The following is a 23,738-nucleotide window of genomic DNA, read 5'->3' as shown; positions in this document are numbered from 1 at the left end:
GAAAATAGTGACTTTCACCGGTGTGCCTAGTGTCCCCAGGCGGAAATCCAACCTTGCAACATTGAGACTACCGTCCCGGAAATAAAAGTGAGAAACAAGAAACTCGTTTTAAATCGTGTTTCTTACCTTGTAACATCCACATAGTTCTGCCAAACTTATGCTAACCGTTTGCTACCTTGTAAACAAATCCATGTGCTTTATCGTTACCTTTTCCCACAGTTTGAAATAGCATAATGCACAATTTCTCCAGCAGAGGGGGAAATCCTGCCAAGTTTCCCTTTAACTAATTGATCTGATTTGGTTCATGTTTCTCCTGGTAGCCTGTGCTCACCTGTGCTGCGTGAAATGCGTAAAATCTAAAGACTATATCACTGTGCAGGTGTGGTAACGTTAATTTCTGGTCTTGACTCACTGCAGAATGCAGTCATTGTTCAGCTAAACAAGTTAAAGAAAAGGAAACGAAACTTCATATTTTTAGAGCCTCTAAAATCAAATTGACTATTGAAATCGAGGCTTAGGATGGAGTGATGTGTAGGAGCGATGACTGACTCATCCCCCCTCAGATTTTTTCACAAATCGCACCCTGACTAGGTTGGCTTGTCAGTCAGTGTGGAACCTCAGACCAACGCAGATGGCAAAATAAGGAACTGCAACCTAATTTCAGTGGCTAAATCTCTACAGAACATTTCTAGTGGTTCTCATATGCATTGATGGATTTGCGAGATCTCGCAAAAGAAAGTCAATATCTTTCAAAAGAAAGTCAATATCTCGCAAATGATACTCGAGATCTCGCAAAACAAACGCAAGATCTCGCAAAAACAAACTCAAGATTTCGCAAACCTAGTCAGTGTTTGTCCCCAGTACATACCTTTTTTTTTTTCATGTCACCTCCTGGGCTCCGTACGGATGAGAACCAAAACAGTATTTTAGTTTGCTGAAATAAAACAAATGAAAAATATGTGCAATATTTGTATGTCTAAAATACCATTACCACATCGCAAATATGTGTTTTAGTCAACATAGGCTACGACCTTTGACCATCATGTCACTACTGCGAAATTCCTTCGATGCATTTCGTAGTTGGAGCGTTGCCAGCATAGGCATAGGCCTACATAGACTACCTATTGTTTGTGATCAACAGGCTCCGGTTGTATTTTCTTGTAATAGTTTTTTTCTTGTAACATTTACTATTTGTGTAATGCTCTGATGCAGCAGGCTTTGGGCTATGGTTCGTTAATGTAAGATTTAGCCCTAATGCAAAATGTTAAAGAAAAGGTGCCGATGGTAGGCTACTTGTGAAAGTTGACGGGCCAGTTAAATGTTTATAAGGCTATTTTTGTACTTGTACTTGTTCCAATAGCGCGAAAGAAAGCACCCTTAGGCTGTTTCATTAGCCCATAGAGAGCCTATATTGTGATGTTGAGAGGTGCGAGATAAAAATAAAGCACATACAATTGGAATGATTTTGGCTTGTGTGTGATTTATCACGGGCGCGGGTCGGGTAACGGGTCTGGGCCGGTGCAGATTTAATTTTGATATCACGGGTGACTGGTCGGATCTGGTGCTGAACTTTGCGGTTACGGGCGGGGGCGGGTCTCCAGAAATGGACCTGTGCAGGACTCCGATATGAATGACTAACTACATGGAAGCTCCAAATGAGTGCTGCAACTGCACACAACTGATTGGAATTACATTCCTTTATTCTCTGTGTCCCGCTTCATTGACTAGCCATGTTCACCCATATTTTTTTATCAGAACGTGCACGCCGAAGGAAGCTTCGGGAGGAGAAGGCCTGGCTGCTTTCCCAAGGGAAGCCCCTACCCCCTGAACTGGTGAACCTTGAGCCACATTCACCGATCCATCACAATAACAAGACCAAAGAGTTGTAAGAATTCTAAACTAATCAGCCTAAGCTCTGAGTTAACTCCTAAGACTGCTAGAATGTTTTGTTCAACATTTGTTTGTCTTACAGCTATGAAATTGATGATGATTACACGGCACTGTACACAGGTAATGTAATTTCCATTTGTTAAGTCAATAATTATTTCATGATGCTAAATGCTCAATTACATGCTATATCATGGTCTTTGTATTGCTAGTCTTGGATGTGCTTAAAGCTCATAAAGATGCATGGCCATTCCTGGAACCTGTTGATGAGTCCTATGCTCCAAACTATCATCAGATCATCAAGGTACATGTAATAGGCTCTTGAATATGATATGAATATGAATAAATGTAAAGGCTTGGATTTTACATGTTGCTGTTAATCATAATGTATGTTATGCTTTTGTCTATCCTCAAAGATGCCAATGGACTTGTCAACAATTGAGAGGAAGTTGAATGATGGTGAATATGTAATCAAGGATGAGTTTGTGAAAGATGTAAAGCTCATGTTTGAGAACTGCCTTGAATACAATGGAGAGGATAGTGGTAAGTAAGCAGTAATATGAGAGGATTCAGACTAAGCAGTACTGTATGTTCATGTTCCTACGGTCCACGCAACCACCATCCCTTTGGGGAAAGCCATGTTGCTGCACGTTTGTCGACACATTTTGTGCTCCCTAAATACTCCTATCACCCCCAGCTTTCCAAGTGCGTAGTACAACCTATAGCCTGATATGCCATGATGTAGGGAAAACATTAATATATACATGTTTACAAAGTAGTCACATACTAAAATCATGTCATTACCAAGTAAACCTGTTTCACTGAAAGTGTTTCTTCATCAACAAATTTGAAGGGCAACATTTTACATAAAATTTGAACTAGCAAGTTGGGAGAGCCGGCTGTAAAGTCAATATAGTTTTCATGAATCATTATTGAACATGATTGTGATTTTCCCTGTCATACTACATTTTTGGCAGTGAATAGAGTTTACAGCTTTATTCAAATAATCAATCGAAGCTGTGCCGATGTAGGCTACAGCAGTTGATTTTACCACTGTGCAAAAGTTACATCGCTTGCACAAACACATCGCTTTGAACATATCCTAATGGTTAATTTGGTTACATCTATGATTTTTATATTCATGTTATTCTCAATGTGTGATGGACCGTGAAGCTCACTTAACAGAAGCGCTGTGCTTCTCATATGAAATTTTGGGCCGATATCGATACGGATGCATAAAATAAAATTTGGCCGTTCGCCAATGCCAGTATTTTGTTTCTTTGTTTTTGTTGTTAATTGAACATGTTGGTAGAGTGGAAACAAAACTATTCACTAATTCATAAATATTCATAGCACATTTACCTAGTGCAGAATTGTTTCAACATAAGGCCATCCTTAAAAATATTTTCGTTTGCCGTAACCCGACCGACCCTGTCAATTTAGAACCGACCCAAATATTTATTTTTTCCCCTTTTAGTCCGACCGACTTGCCGGTTGTAAACTTGCGTTAATACCGACCGATTGTTTTTTTTTTTTACTCTAAACAACCAATACAAATGCAATAAAATAATATTTATTATAGTAGGCCTAAGTATTGTGAATATAAATTGCCTACATGCAAACGTAGCTCACCTAAATAAAACCCTGTGGCGTCATCTCTACACCATTGGTTTTACGCATGTCACACTATGGCCCTACGCTTTGTTTCATTCACACAAACTGATAACGCTTTTACTTGGCACGAAGTTCTGGAAGAACTGTGCCCAGATCTTTTCCCATCCCTTCTCCCCGCTAGTCTAACGGTGACCGTGTCGAGGTATTGAAATTGGTTGTGGTCTATTCAGCATTTCTCAAAATATGGGTCCGCAACGTGGAGACTGCTGGTCCGCGGAGTCGTGGAGTGAAATTAGGCCCGGTGCTTCATCTGATAATTTGTTGCGCAGTTGATCAAGAAACCGCGGACCGACGAAAAAAGAAAACAAACATTTCTGCTATCGATGTCATTAAACATGGAGCTCTACAATTAAGTGGTGGTATGAGCATTCATTCAATGCGCGTCTGCGCGAGAGAAACTGAAACTAATCGATAACGTTGGTATCAAAGCTCCGCTTCAACCTGTTGGAAGGCTATTTATTTATTTAACGAAACTTAATAGAACGACGTTGTTTTTTGGAACTTCCATAGAAACAGAGCAGAGACTGTATAATACACTGTATAGCATTGAGTATTGTATAGTCAAATTTCAATATAACGTGGCCAAAAGCTATTGTAGCCTTCTTTCTGGGTACATGTAGATGAGCCCTATGACCCCAAAGTCTGCCATAACCGGGCCTCAGGTCAAAGAAGTTTGAGAAAGGCTGGTCTATATAATCTGCATCAGAATGAGGTTTGCAATGATGCGCCTGAAAGCACGGGTTGAAGACCCAGTCAGTTACGTCACGATATGCACATTTGTGTAAATTCATTCCTACGTGATCACCATGACCAAAATTTTACTTTTTTTTTTTTTACTTTGAATCTTGAAAAAAAAAAAATTTGACCTACCTACCAACCCATTTTTATTTTTTTTTTGGCTGTAACTGCAAACAAGAATATTTTTAAGGATGGCCTAACTGATGAACATCAGCTACTGCCATCGTTAAATGTCATATAAATTTGCGAATAGCTGATATCAGTAAACAAGGCCGATGTTGGCAAATACCGATGTTGGCAGATATATCAGTGCAGCCCTACTTCTCATGGACATGCTCACCAATCAGAAGTGGCCCAACTTAATACTAAATTAGGGATATTGAACTGAACCTTGACATCGAATTGCAATATATCAGACAAATTGCAATTAGACATTTTTCCCAAATTGGGCAGCCCTAAGTGCAAGTTATCCTTGTTTTCTGCGGTCACAATTTTGTCTCCCGTGGCAACAGATTCATGCTCTCTTGCCTCTTCATATGCATAACTTTGCAATATCAACAAAGATTCACGATCCCTTCCCTTTTACATGCAACATTACAATCTTTCATTTCACAAAATCTCTCTTCTCAAACTTGTTTGCATAAACCAGAAACCACCATGAATAGCCCACTAAACCAAGCTACAAGGCTGCTTGTTGTTTTTGTATTTGTATTCTTTTAACAAAGCAGGGAGTTGTATGGAGATGTTGTGGAGTAAATAGATTGATGGTAGTATTGGTATCATATGGCATTCTTTATATATTTTCAGAATATACAATCATGGCTGAGTCCCTGGACCGTTGTTTCAGTAGAGCACTGCAGAAGCACTGCCCTCCTGAGGATTGTGATACGGATGAAGAATTTCATGTGAGCGCTGAAGACAAAGATCGAAAGGAAAGAAAGCGAAGCAAGGGACAACGGCAGGCAGGCCCAGAGGGCCTGATCAGAGCCACTGAACTGGCCCATAGACGTAAAGCATTCCCCAGTGGCAAGAGTACAAGTAATGAGAAAAGATGCAAAACAGCAGTCCCGCCACCTTCACTAATGAAAAGTGAAACAACGACTTCACCAAATGCTGTCCTAAATCAAATGAAGCCTAGCACTGATATTCAACCTAATCTTTACCTTCCAACAAAACAGGTAAATTGGATTTTTTTGGGAAATGTATTCATGTACATAATCAAGATTATAATCTGCATAGCATATCTGAGGATGGTATTCAACGTGTCACTATTTCTTTTAATTAACATTTACACAGTGCATGCATTGATTGAAAATGATGACCAGACATTAGTGTTGCTTATAGAAATTAATCCTTAAATCTTAATTATTTCTAATTGCCTTTTAGTGTGCCTTTTACAAACCATGAAAAAACTTGTGTGGTTAAATAGGTTAATTGTGTCATGATGAACTTTGATGCATTTATTTGTATACTCAACTCAAGTAAAAGACTTCTATACACAGATACATTTTATTTGCTTTTTTGATCAAATCCATATTAGTGAACACTTAATGTTTACATTCAGTGGTCACTAATGTGAATGTTTAACAATATACTTTTTTATCTCTGTAAAGTAGAGCTGCCATTGCTTCAACACTAAAAAAAAAACTTCTCATGTCTTGACTCTTAGCAGCTCCATCATCCAACAGATCCATCTGGGCCCCGAATGTTAACTCAGCTGATGTTAGTCCACGGGCAAAATCCAGTGATGTCTATGGAATCGCGTTCACAGTGTATACCACATAATTACAACATACAGGTGAGATGCGCAATGCAACAAAATTCCCTTAAAATTTCAACAACTTCAAATAAAGTTAATTTCCCTGTAGCATCACATCACACATGCACACCACATCACATGTTTCCATGCACACCATATTCTGATTAAGGATCATACTCTGATCATATTCTGAAAATATTCAAAACAAAATATTTCCATGTCCAGCAGAAATGGGAATGTTCCCATTTACATGTTTATCGGCATATTCTGAATAAACCAGCAACATGCAGTAGAACTGGTGTCTGCGTCATGACGTCTCAGCGGTTTCTGTCCCTGAATTTCATTCATGACCGCAAAATAGGTGAATTTGCCCAGATCAGAGCCGCTATTTTGCATTTTATCCTTATAATAGGCCGCTTTGACGGGTTTCCACCGATTCTTCATCTTTCAGCAGTGTGCGAAAAACCTGCTTTGAGCATTATGATGCTTTCACCCATCGATAATTTCCGTCACAACATTTAAACTTTTAGGTTTTAATTAGGGGTGTCAAGATTTTCGATTTTATATCGAAATCGATCGAAATTACATCTCAATCTCGAACTTTGAACTCAAAAGTAGAATCGACGATGCAGCCACACCCCCAATGTCACGTCCAGCATGTATGCCACGACGCACAAACGCACAGGCATGTGTTGAACTCAGGGTCAACACTCCTCTAATTAAGTGTGCTTGCAAAGCAGCTTTGATGCATTTAGCGAAACTAAATTTTCACAGGTCACAAATTTGGTCCGAACGCCACGAAACTTGACGTACATTATCCTTGGACCAAGCCTCACAAATGTTAGCGGAAGGATTTTTGATTTTCGAAAGCGTTTGCCCGTCACAGCCAAACGAAATCGGCGGCGAAGCTCCGAAACAGGAAGTCGTCCATATCTCAGGAACACTGTCACATATCGATACCAAATTTTGTATATGAACTGGGGACTCCAGTGTGAGGGTGCATAGGCAAAAAAAAAAAAGAAATATTCCAAAAGTTTCCATCATTTGGCAAACCACCCACGGGTATTTGGTAACTCACACCATTCACCTTTTCACCATTCACCTTCTATCACAATGCCTTCCATGTATGCACAATGTCTCAGAGCAGACACAATGTTTCCAGGCAACCTTGCCCAATCATGAAATCCTTGCTCTGCCATGGGATAGTATGGACTTACGAACTGAAATAGCAAGGAGAACAGTAGCTATATATAGCTTACATAATAGAGTTGTTTTCACATTGACGGTATTCAAATTAAATTTTTCATTATTGTTAAATATCATGATGGGAGAGTATTATTAAAAATGTTACAAGTATGCAAATGCATATGTTTACGGGCATTTAGGTTTTACTGTGTTGTTTTGTTGTAAAGACATGCAAGGCATTCTGGGCCGTAATGAACAGTGGTCGGCAGCACTCCATAGGCTACGTATTAATATGAATAGGTGTTTCTGTAAACCTAGGGATAATAAACAGCTATCTCTGTTACAAAAACGAGCTGGTAATCGCTCATTGAAGAGGGTACTATGATAAAAAGATTGTTTTCCTAAAAGCATGGAGTTGACGAAAGAATAAACAATCAATGTCACGTTAATGTTAAATAGCCTAGAACTATCTGAACGCTAGGTGGCAACGTTGTATTACATTTCACTAGTGCAGCCTACTTGAAATACGGTGTGAGATTCCCAAGTAAGGAAGGTGCAAATATTATGTAATTTATCATGGGAAATTATTGGAAATGTTATTTCTTGTTTATTCTAATTGCAAACCACACACATCCATTCGGAATCACACGTACACATTTAATACTGAAAGACTATCATTTCGTTTATTTGATGTTGCCTTAGCAACACAGCCTTCAGAGCAAAGATTCTAGAACAGGGCGTCAGAGAGACACGTTTTGAGTTTGTGGCCAAGAACCTAAAATATCGGTTTCCATGTGCTGGATGGTGTGCGTCCTTTATGAAAGTAAGTGTTTTATACAGTTAACGTTACAGACATAATGAGTCATGTTGTAGTGGTCAACATAAATGTGCCCCTTCTGTTATTAGAATGCTAAGCGGAGAAGCATGCTAAGCAGAGATTTAGTATCATTAATTTCTTGTGTGGCTAGCTATAGGGAGGAGGAGATGTAGTGCTATGTTGCTAATTGGTAATGCCATGGTCATTTGATATGAGATGCTTGCACTCGTAACTTCGTCACGTGTAACTTTAGGACTGCTATTTTTTTTTTTACTAACAGTAATTCACGAAGCACTTTAGCCCTAAAAGTAGCACCTACGTCTGTGACGGCTTAAAAGAAGTGGCAAGGACTCCTAACGCGATGTTTTGAAATGCGTCTACTATTGTCTACAGGAGCTTCCAATCGCGAGGGAACTTGCATTGTAGGCATAACTAAGGGATGCAATAACACCACCAACAACCAAAACTAGCCTACTCATTGTCAACATGTACATGAAATGTAACGTTTCATGTGGATCAAATTAAAATGTTTTCTTTGCAAACGTAAGCATAGGCATATGGTGACAGATTAATTTATTAATGCTGCTGTGTGAATCACGATAAGCGCGAATGAAGTGGCCACTTCTTAATGGGACCCACTGTATGGAAGTGGGATAAGTAAAATAGAGATGTTTTAAATAAGATAAGGTTAATCAGAATTCTACTATATGCCCGCTTGACAACGGCAGAGATAGAACTGGCCTTTGGCCATAGCAACCATCCATTTAGAACGACTGGCCTTCATAGCAACCAAAGATCTGAGCTGTGTTGCAAGGTGAGGCAAAGTATAGAAAGGTGATGAAACATACAGAGACAGGTCAAGAAATATAGTGCAATGTAGACAGTAGTATACAGTTGATTTACAGACGGTGGTTTAGAGTAATATGAAGTATTCCTTTATTCTGAGAGAGGCTACATCAATAGGCTCTCAAAACAACCCCAGGCTCACAAAACAATCCCAAACAGACATACGGTCTTTATAGAGCAAATCCATATAGATTATTTGTCAAATAAACCAGTAAAACATAATTTGTGGGATGGAATATATAACATTCACACTCATAGCTCATATTTTTTTAAAATAAATCAGTGAAAAAGTATCCTGACAAACAAGTAGCTTTTTAATGCCTTGGTCATATTTCATAATTTCAATTCCTCTGTAGGTTACCTGATAGCCCAGTTTGAGAGGCGCAAGACACGTGACATTATTTATTTTTGCAGCCAATCACTGCTGTCATTTTATTTTATTGATTTGATCTCAGTCATAGAAGCTAAATTCGAAGGCAGGCCAAAGGTAAAATCCAACGAATCACATTCAACCCGCAAGCCAATAGTTGAATAGCCCTCTCCTACAGCTTTTGGGATATTGCCACTGCTCCAACACTGAAAGGCACCGTTACAATGCCTGGATCAAGCCAGGTTCAGCATAGCGTATGCCACTGTCTGCTCACGTTGCTGACCGGACCAGGGCAAGCACACTTTCGCAGTTCCCGCCGGAAATGCAGTCTAGTTTTAAGCTGCAGCCAGTTAAAATATACACATCAACCTACTGAAATCGAAGCCCCTCTTGCACAAATTAACACTAACTTAGCCTACTCAACTTCACAAGTGAAACGATGATCTAGTTACAGTCTAAAGTTACTTTAAGGCTTAAAATGCACATTGATAAGTACATATTCCATGAACACTAACCTTGGGTCTCTTCAGAGTGTGCTGAAACAATCCAATTATCATTCTGTGTTGTTTCATTTCACTATGTTCACGTCTCTGTTTAGCCTAATGTTTGTTCTGTTTACATTACAACCTCGCGGTTGGAACAGTTTCAAAATAAAAAGCGGTTTCAAAATAAAAGCCCCCCGAAACAGAAAAGGAAAAGGCCAAAAAAAAGTAAATAACATACCAGGAATGCATTAATAGTAATATTTTAAAAAGGGTCAAAAATTGAATCGAATCTTGACTTTAAAATCGAAAATTAAATCGAATCGAGGATTTGAATCTTGACACTCCTAGTTTTAATACATAAATTGACCTCTAGAATTGCAAACTTGTTTCAACCCTTTTTTTGCTTTATTTGCCAATTGTTAGCAGATCAAAACAAGCTACCAGAATACCAAAAAAACAGGCGCAGATGGAATGAAATAGTCAGTTGTTTTTCCCCCAGATTTTTTTTTTCTTAAACAATTTTGTGTCAATGATTCCTGGGACACTGAAAGACCGGGGTGCACGAAACTTGGTGGGCATGTAGCAGCACAAGGTTGACACGGAGCCATTGTTTATCGTTTTGATTCGTCATACACAAAAGTTGCAAGAGTAGGAGATGGAGACAAATTGACCAGAATGATTTATTTTTGCGTAGAGAATATACAGGACTGAGTGGTGGACATATTTTGTACATTTAGTTCAGGTTTTTAGTAAACGGAATATGAGCTTAATTGGGTTATGGCAGCTGGAATAAGGCGTTTACATGACTACCACACAATTGGAATATTGTCATTACTCCGAATAAAACTGGAATATGGTGTGCATGGAAACACTCCCTGATTCTCATAGACTTGAATGCCAAATTCAAGACTCTCAGTCTTAATCTTAATAATAATGATCAACACATTTCTATAATGTCGGTAGATATTTTTCACACAGTATAAGTAGCAAACTACAAAAAAATTTCCCACCAACATAATCAAATGAGAGTTTTCCCCTTCAAAAGCGGCACTGAAGTTACATGAGCACTTAAAATTCTTTAGTCATTGGGTATTAGTATTTGGGTCATTCCGTATCCAAACATCCTTCCGTATCTAAATCAGACAGAATCCAGGAAAATGGTTGCCGCACAGTTCCAGATTTTGCTTATTCTTAGCTTTCCCAAACTTTGTAGGATGGAAGACAAACATGTTGACAGTATGGCCATTAAAAGTTTATACGGCATGAAAATCAGTGTGGGAATAGCTCAGTTTCTCATTCTGTGTATGAAGTGCCCATGTTCATTTCATTCATAGATTAATACACTTACTTGCATTGCATACTTATCCAAACTTAATGGGAAGCCAATTTTATTTTGAGAAAAAACAAAAGAGTTTTTTTTTTTTTTTACTCTTACAGTGTATTTACACCACAAGCTTGATGTAGATAAAAATCCCTTCATGGTGTTGGTTATACAGTACAGTGGGGGAAATACGTATTGAACACGTCAACATTTTTTTCAGTAAGTAGTAAGTATACTTCCAGTGAGGCTATTTGCATTACATTTTCACCAGACATTAGTATTAACTCAGGTAAATATATATAAAAATCCAAACATTACACTCCTTAAGTAGAGTTATATGCAATAAAGTGGAATGACACAGGAAAGAAGTATTGAACACACTAAGAGAAAGCAGTACACCAAGGCAAAGAAAGGCTTTTGGGGGGGGGGGGGGGGTAAAAAAGGTTTTTGCTCTCCCAAGACCTTCACAACCTTATTGTTGCACAAAACATCAATGGAACTGGTTACAGATGCATTTCAAAACTTAAGAATCTTCCAGTAAGCAGCATTGGGGCCATTTTCTGCAAGTGGAAGGAACATCGCTGCATCATGCACAGGATCTCCTCGCAAGATTTCTGACCAGGGAGTCAGAAAGATAGTCAGAAGAGTAGCCCAAGAGCCAAGGACCACTCAGAGAAAGCTCCAGAAAGACTTGGAGGCAGCAGGTACAATTATTACAGAGAAAATAATAGGTAATGCACTCCACCGCCATGGCCTCTATGCTCCTCTTACTGAAGAAAAACATGTCGAAGCCCATTGAATGTTTGCTACACTAAGTTTGCTAACAATTTCACAATCCTATGAAATACTGAGAGAATGTATTCTGGTCAGGCTAGAGCAAAATTGAATTTTTTGGATGTCATACTACACCATGTTTGGAGGAGAAATGGCACTGTACATAACCCTAAAAATACCATACCAACAGTGAGGTTTGGAGGTGGAGTCATCATGGTGTGGGTCTGTTTTTCATCTCATGGTACCGGCAGACTTCATACAGTTGAAAGAATGATGAATGGAGTCTGACTTCCTGTAAATCCAACTGAACAGTTCATGAGGTTAACTAAAGATCAGGATTCACAATAGGAACCCCTGGAATCTTCAAGATTATCTAGACTGCTATCACATTTGAATACTGCATCTGATTAGTTTCGTCATACAGGAAATTGTCTTGAAGCTGCCATTACAAATAAAGGCTTTTCCTGTCATTCAACTTTATTACACATAACTACTTATGAACTTTAATGTTAATATGGGGGATTACCTGAGTTAATGCTAACGTCTGGTGGAAACTTCATGCAAATAGCCTCACTGGAAGTATACTTACTGAAAAAAATGTTTCAATTTTTTCAATACTTATTTCCCCTGCTATTTTCGGCTATATTGCCTATCTAGCTCATGTTTTAACAGCTGCAAGAAATTGAGCCTTCATGGTCAACTGTATGGCACATGTTCTGGTTTGTAAATTATTTTGAGAAAACTTATTACAGATTATTACAGTGTGGTAAGGAAAAAAGGATCTGAATGTTTAGAGTTGCACTCAAGCGACAATGGTGCATTGGAAGTGGGAGGTCACCAGGGCAGTGATTTTTATAAAATGTTTCAATGTTATTTTTTCTCATTGCACCCTGGTTATTTGTAACCAGCTAATGTGCTGTGTAAACAACAAAAAAAGTGTTATACTTGATCTTTGTGTGTCCTTTACAAAGTGTGTTTTTAATGATAAACCCCTCACCTTTAAGCAATCTAAGGAATCATATAGAATGGTTGTATAACCATAATTGTCTCTTCATTACAGGCTACTTATGGAGAGGGACACTATGCAGGCCCAAGGTACCCAATGACTGAGACTAGACCTTTTCCACCGCATCACCAGAAGCAACATGCCTACATGGGTCCTATGCATGGCCCTTCCTTGGGTCCCAGACCAGTAGCCCTACAGTCTGGAGGCCTGTGTACACCACCATCAGAGGGCAGCATGTACCCATCTAACCAGCGTCCTGATGGGGGTCAGATGTTCTACCGAGGTGTCAGCAGACACTCAGGCCTGGATGTTCCCCCTCAACATAGTTCATGTCCTCCTGGTCAGCCACCTAACATCTGGTCAGGGATGAACAATCATTTTCAGCCCAGACAGAGTGGACCCATGATGTTGGAGCAAAATCGCAAACAGAGACACCCATTTAACCTAGGTGTGGTTCATCCCTTACCACCAAAATCTTGGCCAGAGCAACCAGTGGATTGCACTCCACACAACAATCAGAACAAGATTCCAGGTGTTGTTGGCTCCCTTCCTCCCATCTCTCAGCGGCCAATGATGCCTTCAAACTCTAAGCCTCACTTGGCTTCTATGCTTGAAAGTCCAGAGATGCTCGCCTTGCAGCAGTTGACTGCCTCTTCTCAAGCTTCTTCTAGCCGACCAGTCGCCACCTTTCCGGTGTTTCCTCAGGGCAGTGGTCCACTATACTTTTCTCAGAAGGCCCCACCAGATGTCCAGCCTCTATGTCCTGTCACTGACAGCCACAGCATCCACAACAAAGAAATGGGTGAGAACTGTAAGTTAAGTAAGTAAAATGTTAACAATCAGTGATTTTAGTTTATTCGGTTATACACTACTCACAAAAAATCAGGGATATTTGGCTTTCAGGTGAAATTTTAGGATGAACCTAAAATCCACTATAACCTTTACAGGTGAACTTAATGTGATCTTCTCTAAACCTTAACTAGGCATGTCCAACAGTTCAATGTTTCAGTACTTTCGGTGCTGAAACATTAAATTTCACCCGAAAGCCAGATATCCCTAACTTTTTGTGAGTAGTGTATGTCCACTAGTAATTAAGGGTTCATAGCATGGGTGAGCAGAGTTTTTTTTAGCTAGTTTTCTCTTGGTTGTTAACATAGAAAGTATGCAACTTTGGTCTGTCAAAAAAATGCTCGGATGTTGTTTTACAAGCTCATTTACAACTGTAATTAGACTGGGGAATAAAACGGCCCATTTAGCAGATGCCAACTACGTCACTTTAACGAGACTGGAGAGCGCTGCCATATTTGTGCCCAATCTCCAGGGCCGTGCACATGGCTCCTTTTTCTGCTTCATTATTCTGTCTTTACATGACATCTTTTCACTGTACCAGAATTCAATATCATGATTTACAAAAAGAGACAAGATAACAAGATATCAAACCAGATAAACAGTTTAATTATAGCCTATAAATGCAACCTGAGCTGACTATCATAATTCTGTAGCAGTGGGCTAGTAGGCTTTGAATCAGAAAGGGATTTGCAAAGGTATGCAGCATGTTTCAGATTATTTTTGTAAAAATATAAGGAGATGTACTTTATTAAGGAGTCAAAAAATGTATAGACCACTAACCTAAGCTAATTTCCCAAAGAAGTTACATGTTCTTTTAAGTGGGTTGCTGGTTGAGAGGCAGAAAGCTTATGGAAAAGAGGAGAGTTGAGCTTTGGAGAAGTACAGTTTTTTTTCGCCTTAAATTCATTCTAGGGAGGAATGCCACTAACATGTGTATGAGAACTTCTAGTTTAATTTGATACCCTGGTCACCAAGGAGGGAGCCTATTTCATAACCGCCTACATACTACTAGTGCCTTGAGGAGTTGCTTGCGTAAACTAGCCTACTGCCAGAGACAGAGTGGACATGAAACGGATTTGCCCATGTTGGCTAGTAGGTTACTAAATAACAGAGTAGGCTATACATGATTCAATATAACAATGCGTGCTTTCTAGAGATGCACTGATTGCAATTTTCTGGGCTGATACCGATTTCCGATTTTTCATAGAGTTTGTCCTGCCGATACCGATTTTAGCCGATTCCAAGACATATAGACATGTAATCAACTTATCAATAATGAAATGGCTGTTAAAAAAAAATGGAACTGGTGAGCAGACAGATTCTTCTTCAAGTCTAACTTTAGTTGCAGTATCAAATTATGGATTAAGTTAAGTTATGGAACACCCATTTTATTCTTCTCACATCCAATATCCAACTAAAGATATAAGAACAATTGTCATGATACATTTGAACATGCTACCATGTAACATATTTTCATATGCATTGATGAATTTATGGGATGGCGAGTGAAAAGTGGTTGTAGCCTAGGCTATCACCAAACACAGGGGAGGAGAAGTGCTAATAGCGATTAGGTGCTCCACCATATATGAAAACAGTGCACGTCTGTTTTGCGGTGAAAAAATTTAATCCAAATTCCGGTTAAATGCATCAATTAGGCTATAGGCCTAGAAATTTTCAGAGACGGCCGATTCAGTATTCAGAGCATCAGTTTTCTTCATTGTAGGCTACTATGTCAAAAGCAACTTTAACGTTTGTTTGCCTTTCTAATAGGCTATCATTTGTTCACTTTCACAACATCCACTTCTCAATCTACTAGGGTATTTTAAGGCATAGCCCTAGTCTAGGTGCAGTAAATAGTTCCGAGTATTTTTTTTTAAGTGGAGTAGAACTACTAGGGCTACTGTATGTTGCTGCTTGTTGACATCTTATTATGTAGCCTATGATCGCTAAACTTTGATTATTTTTAATGTTGCAATCGGTTATCTCCGTTCAGCAGCGCTTGTGGTTCAGCTGTGGGCACGCAATTAGCGTCAGTGACGGGCGGTGATGAGCGATGTTTACGTAGCCTAATGAAGTGACAGCTTAGTAAATTCCACGCAGTAGGCCAATGGCAAAGCACAGCGTTTGCTGCATAGAAAAACTCAGTAGCCTATTAGCGCTTTCTTTGTAGCCCTACATCCAGCCCTGAGTGTTGGCCTGGTTGCTAGCTTCTTCAAACTTTGCAAACTCAGCTGGGTGTTGTTACAATTGTGGCGCACAAGTGCATTTGACCGGGATAAAATCGGCATGTCTCAGACTGACCGGCCGGTCGCCGGTCATGGCCGATCACGTGAAAATCGGCCGATTCCAGTCACCAGCCGATCTATCGGTGCATCTCTAGTGCTTTCCCTTTGCAATTTCAAAAGGTTTCCCAGGATAGCTGCTAGCTGGTATAGAAAAGAAACCGAGTGGTAGCCACTTTCACCGGTCAATTCAGTTTAAAATTAGGCCATCCTTAAAAATATTTTCGTTTGCCGTAACCCGACCGACCCTGTCAATTTAGAACCGACCCAAATATTTATTTTTTCCCCTTTTAGTCCGACCGACTTGCCGGTTGTAAACTTGCATTAATACCGACCGATTGTTTTTTTTTTTACTCTAAACAACCAATACAAATGCAATAAAATAATATTTATTATAGTAGGCCTAAGTATTGTGAATATAAATTGCCTATATGCAAACGTAGCTCACCTAAATAAAACCCTGTGGCGTCATCTCTACACCAGATTTTGCAGGTTTTATGCATGTCACACTATGGCCCTACGCTTCGTTTCATTCACACAAACTGATAACGCTTTTACTTGGCACGAAGTTCTGGAAGAACTGTGCCCAGATCTTTTCCCATCCCTTCTCCCCGCTAGTCTAACGGTGACCGTGTCGAGGTATTGAAATTGGTTGTGGTCTATTCAGCATTTCTCAAAATATGGGTCCGCAAGACCCAGTCAGTTACGTCACGATATGCACATTTGTGTAAATTCATTCCTACATGATCACCATGACCAAAATTTTACTACTTTTTTTTTAATCTTTTTTTTTTTTTTTTTTTTTTTTTTTTTAAATCTTGAAAAAAAAAAAAAAATGACCTACCTACCGACCCATTTTTAATTTTTTTTTGGCTGTAACTGCAAACAAGAATATTTTTAAGGATGGCCTTATGCTTGTTGAAAAGCTTTTGCTGGCAAACATATACTTCAAAATGACACTACAAAACGAGATAAATGTTCCGACATGCGTGATGACATGCTTTAAGCAGCAACCTAGAGGTTGAGCTCCGTCCAACCAAATACTAAATAACCTAACAAATTTCTTAAAACTCGGCATTTCATCACAAATTGACAATGGTAACATCTTCAAGAAATAGACCTGCGATTAAACAAGATGCTTCGAAAAAGAAGAATGATAATTTGAAATTAAATCAAATTCTGGTAACGATAGTGCTAGCCCAGAATGCAAAATACTAGCCAAACTAGAAAAGCTAAGGTCAGAAAACCGGGAAGGACCTAATCAGACCAAAGAGCGTTTCCGGACATTGCATTTCATTGTAAGCCTAGCACAGAAGCTAGGCTACATGCTGCAACACAGGTATGAGATATATTATGTCTTAGTGACCTTGTTGTTTCTATGAACATGAGTTGTTGTTTATCAACATCAACTTAACTGAGGCATAAAGACCCCTGTATGTCTCCATGAAGTTCTTAAACTTTTGAACTAGCTGATAGCCGAATTAGCTCGCTTGCCACCACTGGCTAGACACGGCAGTCAAACGGTTAGCGCTTTGGATGTCCACGCCCCGAGGCAAAATTTGCTGGCCGAAATTCGCGAGGTGTTTCACTGTGTGGAAACCTACCGTTGGGGCTTTTAAAGATAAGCCACAGGAACAACGTTGATGTATTCTTCCAAACGTTGATGTATGTACTCTTCCAAAAGTTCTGGCTTGTGTCTGCTGGTAATTTAAGTGACACAAGGGGCAGCTTCTGTAAGTAGCTTACAGAAGGATGGCAATAATAATGATAATAACGTACTTCTACTACTATTAATAGGCTATAGTAGCAACACTGAGCGGAGTCCAAGAAGTTTTAGAGTATAGGGACTGGGAATTTGGGCATTGAGATTGTCAAAATGTGGGGAAAAAACTGAGGAAGAGTAGAATTGAGATAGCAGAATTGTGGGAAAACTGAGGAGTCAGTGCACCACCATGCCCTATAGTAGTAGTAGACGCTATTACATACAGTATAAAACCACTTAGATATGGTGGAGGTGTCTCTAAACAGGGTCAGGGGGGCCTTCATGCACTGTAGAATGGTTTGGGGGGTCCCGGTTGGACCGGTTATTTCGAGCAGAAAATAATTACAGAAAATTTAAGAGGCAAAGACTACAGTATATTAGGGGTGTCACGATTCTATTCTCGACCTTTTTTTAATATTACTATTAATGCATTCCTTGTATGTAATTTATTTTTTTGGCATTTTCCTATTCTGTTTCGGGGGCTTTTCTTTTGAAACCACTTTTTTTTTTGAAAACATTCCAACTGGGAGGTTGTAAACCGAACGAACAGAGACATGAACATGGTGAAATGAAACAACACAGAATGATAATTTGATTGTTTCAGCACACTCCGATGAGACCCAAGGTCAGTGTTAATGGAATATGTACTTATCAATGTGCATTTTAAGCCTTAAAGTAATTTTGGACTGTAACTACATCTTTTCACTTGCTAAGTTAAGTAGGCTAAGTTAGTGTTAATTGAAGTAAATGAACGACAAAATAGTTCAACACCGGTGATTTCACAGTAGCAAGAGGGGCTTCGGTCGTGTTTTCTTTTGAATGTTAGACAACAAGATGACTAACTTCCTACCGTTTACATCGAGCAAATTTCAACTTTGAAGGGGAGAAAAACAGTTTTCATTGGATGGCCACGCATTGCTTCTCACTGCATCGGGATTTGGGAGCCACCTTGTTAAAAAAAGCAAATCTAGCAGGAGTTGATTCAGGGTATAACATTTACTTTTTGTCTGAAATCAGATGTTATTTATTACTTTAGTGAATTTAAAATCAAACAACATTGAGCTCTCCTGAGTAAATGCATTCGGGAAACGGCATTGCATTAATCTGACGACTATCTGATGTTACCCTGTTTTAGTTTCTGAGACTGATATGTGATTTCCTGCAACCAAGGTTATTTTGCATTTATTTTAATGTTTGTTAAGTTCAGAAGACCACCTGTAATGATGTGATTCATAGAATTCTCCATCATGCCATCTTAAAGGAAGTTTTTGTCTTCACAGGTTTGTCACCATCAAAAAGACTCTTGTCAGCTAAGCCAAAGTCTGCAACTCTTTCCAACTCCTTAGAGTGCACAAGTGCTCAAGCAAGAGGTCCAGTGAAAACTAAATCGGGAATTTCTTATGAGAAACCTTATGACCAAGGCTCAGTCTCAGAGAAAGGGAGTCATGTACCTGTCATTGATCTGTGCAAACAGGAGAGAAACCACTGTGTCCCACAATATCATGGTCAAGTATCTCAGAATTCTCCCCAACAAACAGTTCTGGGTGAACCTAGTCAACTATCCCAAACTCATCTGCCACAGAATTCTCAGAATACAGTTCATCATAACCCAACCTTACAGAATTCTTCAAATGGTCCTCAGCATGCTCCCTACAATGCATCTTCCACTACATCACAACAGAGTTCACTTGATGGGTCCTCACAGTCTCCCCAGAATGTTTCTTCACTTAAGCCACAGAAGTTCTCTCCACACACCTCACAGGAAGGACAACAAGTTCCCCAGGCCGTGCCTCAACAAGTCTCCAGTGCACTAAAGATATCAGAAGAGCAGAAAATGCCTCTGTTTATGACTCAGAATTCCCACTTTGACAGCTTTCAAAAAACACCTCTTTGTGCTCCCCATAGTCCCTCTCAAATCACTCAGAGCTCTGCAGTAAACATTCCACGTGATGTAAAAGTGCACATACAGGACAAACAGAGCAATCTAAAATCTGAGCCGCCAGGTGCTCCAAAGACCATTCCATTTACTTCTTTACCTGTCAGTTCCACTGTGCCCCAGATTGATACCCAGAGTACTGCAGCAGACAATGGAGATCATACACACAGTGAGACCCAAAAACAGAAAGTCTCAGTGGAGATCTCGGAATCTCAAGATAACAGTAACTCAGACATGATTAGGTCTGCTAATGGTCCTCTTAAGCCAAGTGCAAAATCACAATTACAAGTGGAAGACCAGTCTCTTGGAGTCTTTCAGGTGGCAGGTGCTGCTCATAGCCAAGTTATACCTCCATCTCACCATGGCCAAAAGAATGACACCTCAGCCCATTACAACCATAGCAGTCAAATAAATCAGCTCTACATGCAGCACATTGAGAAATCTGTGCAGTCTCCAAATGGCCAACCTCCAAGTCAGAACACATCCCAAAATGTTAATATCCACCCCAGTGCTGCTCGCTTCCCGTCATATCAGCATCATGTCCCGTATTCATATCACATAGCAGGTAAGCCTCCTGAGGGACGCTCGGATCTATTTCCACAGTATCAGCAACAGCACTACTATCCTCAGCAACAAAGCAACAGAAGTAGCTTTCTGACTGAAGAATGGCACAGACCCCACTACTCTGGCCCTGGTAATGCATACCCACCTGCTAGTGTAAATGGCCATCTCAAAGAGAGCAGCATTTCTCAGGTGAGCTCAGACGGTACAGGTGGCAGCTTGATTTCCCCAAGTCCTCTTTCCAGCAGGCCTGATGGTGGCCCTGTAGAGGCTAAGGAGGCAGTCAGTTCAGTGAAGCCTGCTCAGCTTGAAGAAAGCCTTGATCGAGCTGAGAGCCCAAAAGAAATTTTAGATTTGGACAGCCACAGACTTGCACCACACAGTCGTCCCACTTACCCACAGCATTCAGCCAACCTCATGTATGATACTCAGACAGTGCAAAGTGGGATACAGCAAGATGGGCGTGCTCATCCACTACACATGATGAACAGAGTCACGTTTCCCTCTCAAAATTATGCCAGAGCACACTATAGCCCCCAACAACCAAACGGTCATTTCATGGAGGCTTTGCAGCATCCCCAGCGGCTTCCATTCCCACTTGGCCAAACGCACATCTCTGTCTCTAGACGTAGCCATTTAGTTCCTCATTTCCAAGGGAGAATGCCACTACAGAGTCGCCTGCCATCTGAAAATTTCTTTCATCCCAGGTGAGGGGACTAATTGGATTTATAGATTTAAATCAACAATTGTTGGTCTGTATTCATGATGGATAAGAAACAGAGGGCTTTTGCATTTGTCTTTTATACCCTACAGGCAGTAGATGTTCACTGCTGCATTCTTCAGTGCTCTAAACACTAAACAGGAAGTTTAGAATTAAACTGCACAGTATGGAAACTAATCCATTCTTTTAAGTGTAAGCTTCTTAATTCTGGTTTGTTTTCTTGATTGTACAGCTAAAGATAACATCAACTAAAACGATATGCCGTCAGATCATTTTTAAACTGTCTATAAATACACAATTTTTGTATCGTGACTGAAACCATCTAATCAAAAATGGGAGTTTTGCTGTTATAATAATCATGATGTAAATGCAGCTAAACCTTTTCATTTCCAATAGCTGTTTGGGGTTTAGAGGATTTTTTCGTCTCTTAACAGAAGGCTTTTGATTAGCCAGGTGGCAGAGCAGTTCTTTTTAATGATTGTCATGTGATTGATTCCCTAGCCTTAAGTATTTCATCACTTTTAACTGGAAATGATTGATAATTCACCAGCAAACACTGAATGCTTATGGAAAATTGCATGGTTATTTTTTTATAATCAATAGTAAACTCAGGTGTAACAAACTAAGGATAACTGAAAGGATTATTTTAGACAAGCATTGGATCATCCCTCTGGATCTTTGAGTGTGTGCAGGGCATGTGTTTGCCGCCATTCTGAATGTATTTATGAATTATTAGATGTTAAATGTGTGCCACCATGGGCATATGTGGAAAGAGGGAAAACGGAAAACACCTGTGTAACAGGAAACTTTTTTTTATCTGTGTTTAGTGTTGCTTTCTTACTATGCATTGATAATTGCTGCCTTCATTTTAACTGTTTTGTTTTCAATTCTATGCTTTTGAATATCATGTTACATTAAATGAAGAGGTTTTACTTTCTGGTAGCCTTGATGTTAATGGTCGTGATCTTGGTGTAAATATTAAAGCAAAGGGCTCCTTGAAATGTTTATCAAACTGTAAGGCTCTTTCATGTCTGTTTACTGTATGCGCCCAATCAATGTTTCCAAGACAAAATGAGACTGCATCAAATTGTGTCTGGCAAGGTTTGTCTTAATAAATTCAGTAATGCCCTTTCAAATGTGAATTATGGGCTATGTTTTGGGAATACTGATGAAACGTGTATCATGAGAAATTAGTGTGTGTACTAACTATAGTTTGATGGTGTAAATAATATTGCTCATTACTTTAAGTTTTTTTTTTTTCCAATTCAATGTACTGAAGTTCTCAGGGTGTCATTTTGAATACGGGTATTTTTTTTACATTATTTTCTAAATCTGATGACTGAAACTGTGATTTATTATGGTAACCTCACCTTATGAGCCTGTGAAAGAACACTTTTTAATTCAGGTTTCCACTGTAACCTTATCCTCCGTCAAGTAACAAATTCATGACTGGTGTGGCCCATAAAGTTTTAACCCTTTTGGTCTGTTTGGCCATTTGCGCAAGTAGCATATCTACACGAGTAGCAAATCTACCTCACACTAACAAACCGGACTATGTAGTTGTATCTTGGCCAATTTTACATTATGCCTTACACTGAATCAGATTCTTCACAGGCCTATCGTTTGGCATTAGCATAGTGCCAGGTTGGCTAAAGTTAACCTTTTGGCCAATAGAGAATATATAAAGAAGGGGACTCTACTAGTGGTTATTTCCCAAATATAGGGTGAAAGCTTGTGAATTTTCTTTTCACCTTGGTCACTGAATAATAAGGGGAAACAATTGTTATGAGTACACTTTTGCTCCATCAATTTGTCTTTATTTTAGCTTGCTCTCTAGATTCCACAGATTGCAGATGTCCTTTATATTGGGAAATGTGTCTCCCTGACTATTACAAATTCTAGTATTTAGTACACATTTATTGCTTTTATTTTCTTATAAGGAAAACTGTGTAGAAATGTGGAAATATAAACAATTTCCCCAATTATTGCTTTAGGTACAACATGCTTCAGAATACTGTGTTCATTTCTGCTGTTATGAAATACTGTTTATATTACTGTTCTGTTTGAGGGTGTGATGGATTCTCTTTCCAATGTTTTAATTGTACTTGTATGTTTGGCACATTAGAAATTGTGTTGTGTGTGTATGAGTGCATATCAGTTCAATTTTTCTGCTGCACTAGTAAAAAAACTAGATTTTTAATGTGAAACATATTTATTTTCTCTTTTGTACATTTGACTTTTATATGTATCAGGTTTTGCCCATTAACACCTATTTTTACTTTTGTAGAGCAAAGTCAAGGTGCATCTAAAGGAACCTGTTTATTTTTTGTTGTTCATTTTACTTTGATGTTTACACGTCTTTAGTTCACTGACAGTCTTTTGTAAATCAGATGAAGTATATTCTGTTATGTTGTGTACTTTCTTAGAATAAATAACCTTTCCTTAATATGAAGTCATTTGTGAGGTGGGTCTCAAAAAAAATGGAATATTGTGAAAAAGGAAATTTTCTCCCTAATTTTATTGAGAAAAAAAATACATTTTCTCTACTTATTTTCATTACATATAAAGTAAACTATTTAAATTATTTTGTCTTATTTTGGATGACTATGGCTTACAGCTCATGAAAAAATTAGGATAGGAATTAGGATAAAAAGTTCATAAAACAGAAATGTCAACCTGAGAAGATCTCTAATCATCTTAAAGGAGAATTCCGGTGTGATATTGACCTAAAGTGTGTTGAAACATGATACCGAGTGTGAACGTAG

The 23,738-nt window shown here is 39.1% G+C and overlaps 1 protein-coding gene across 6 annotated transcripts in view; it reads left to right on the top strand.

The window, feature by feature from the left end:
- The window catches only part of LOC121723222 (cat eye syndrome critical region protein 2 homolog), a 50,294-nt gene extending 26,875 nt beyond the window's left edge, over window positions 1–23,419 (top strand). For 2 of the 6 annotated variants that reach the window (XM_042108687.1, XM_042108691.1), the window contains exons 10-17: window positions 1,756–1,885; window positions 1,973–2,010; window positions 2,100–2,191; window positions 2,304–2,430; window positions 5,107–5,477; window positions 5,969–6,097; window positions 12,917–13,682; window positions 19,036–23,419. In XM_042108687.1, coding sequence (XP_041964621.1) covers window positions 1,756–1,885; window positions 1,973–2,010; window positions 2,100–2,191; window positions 2,304–2,430; window positions 5,107–5,477; window positions 5,969–6,097; window positions 12,917–13,682; window positions 19,036–20,963 — 3,581 coding nt within the window. In that variant the 3' untranslated portion in view covers window positions 20,964–23,419. The other 4 variants (XM_042108688.1, XM_042108690.1, XM_042108689.1 and 1 more) reach the window with 4 other exon arrangements.
- The last annotated feature ends 319 nt before the right edge of the window (window positions 23,420–23,738 follow it).

This window comes from Alosa sapidissima, chromosome 11 (assembly GCF_018492685.1).
Source record: "Alosa sapidissima isolate fAloSap1 chromosome 11, fAloSap1.pri, whole genome shotgun sequence".
NCBI lineage: Eukaryota > Metazoa > Chordata > Actinopteri > Clupeiformes > Clupeidae > Alosa > Alosa sapidissima.
This window is presented reverse-complemented; position numbering and strand designations above follow the sequence as displayed.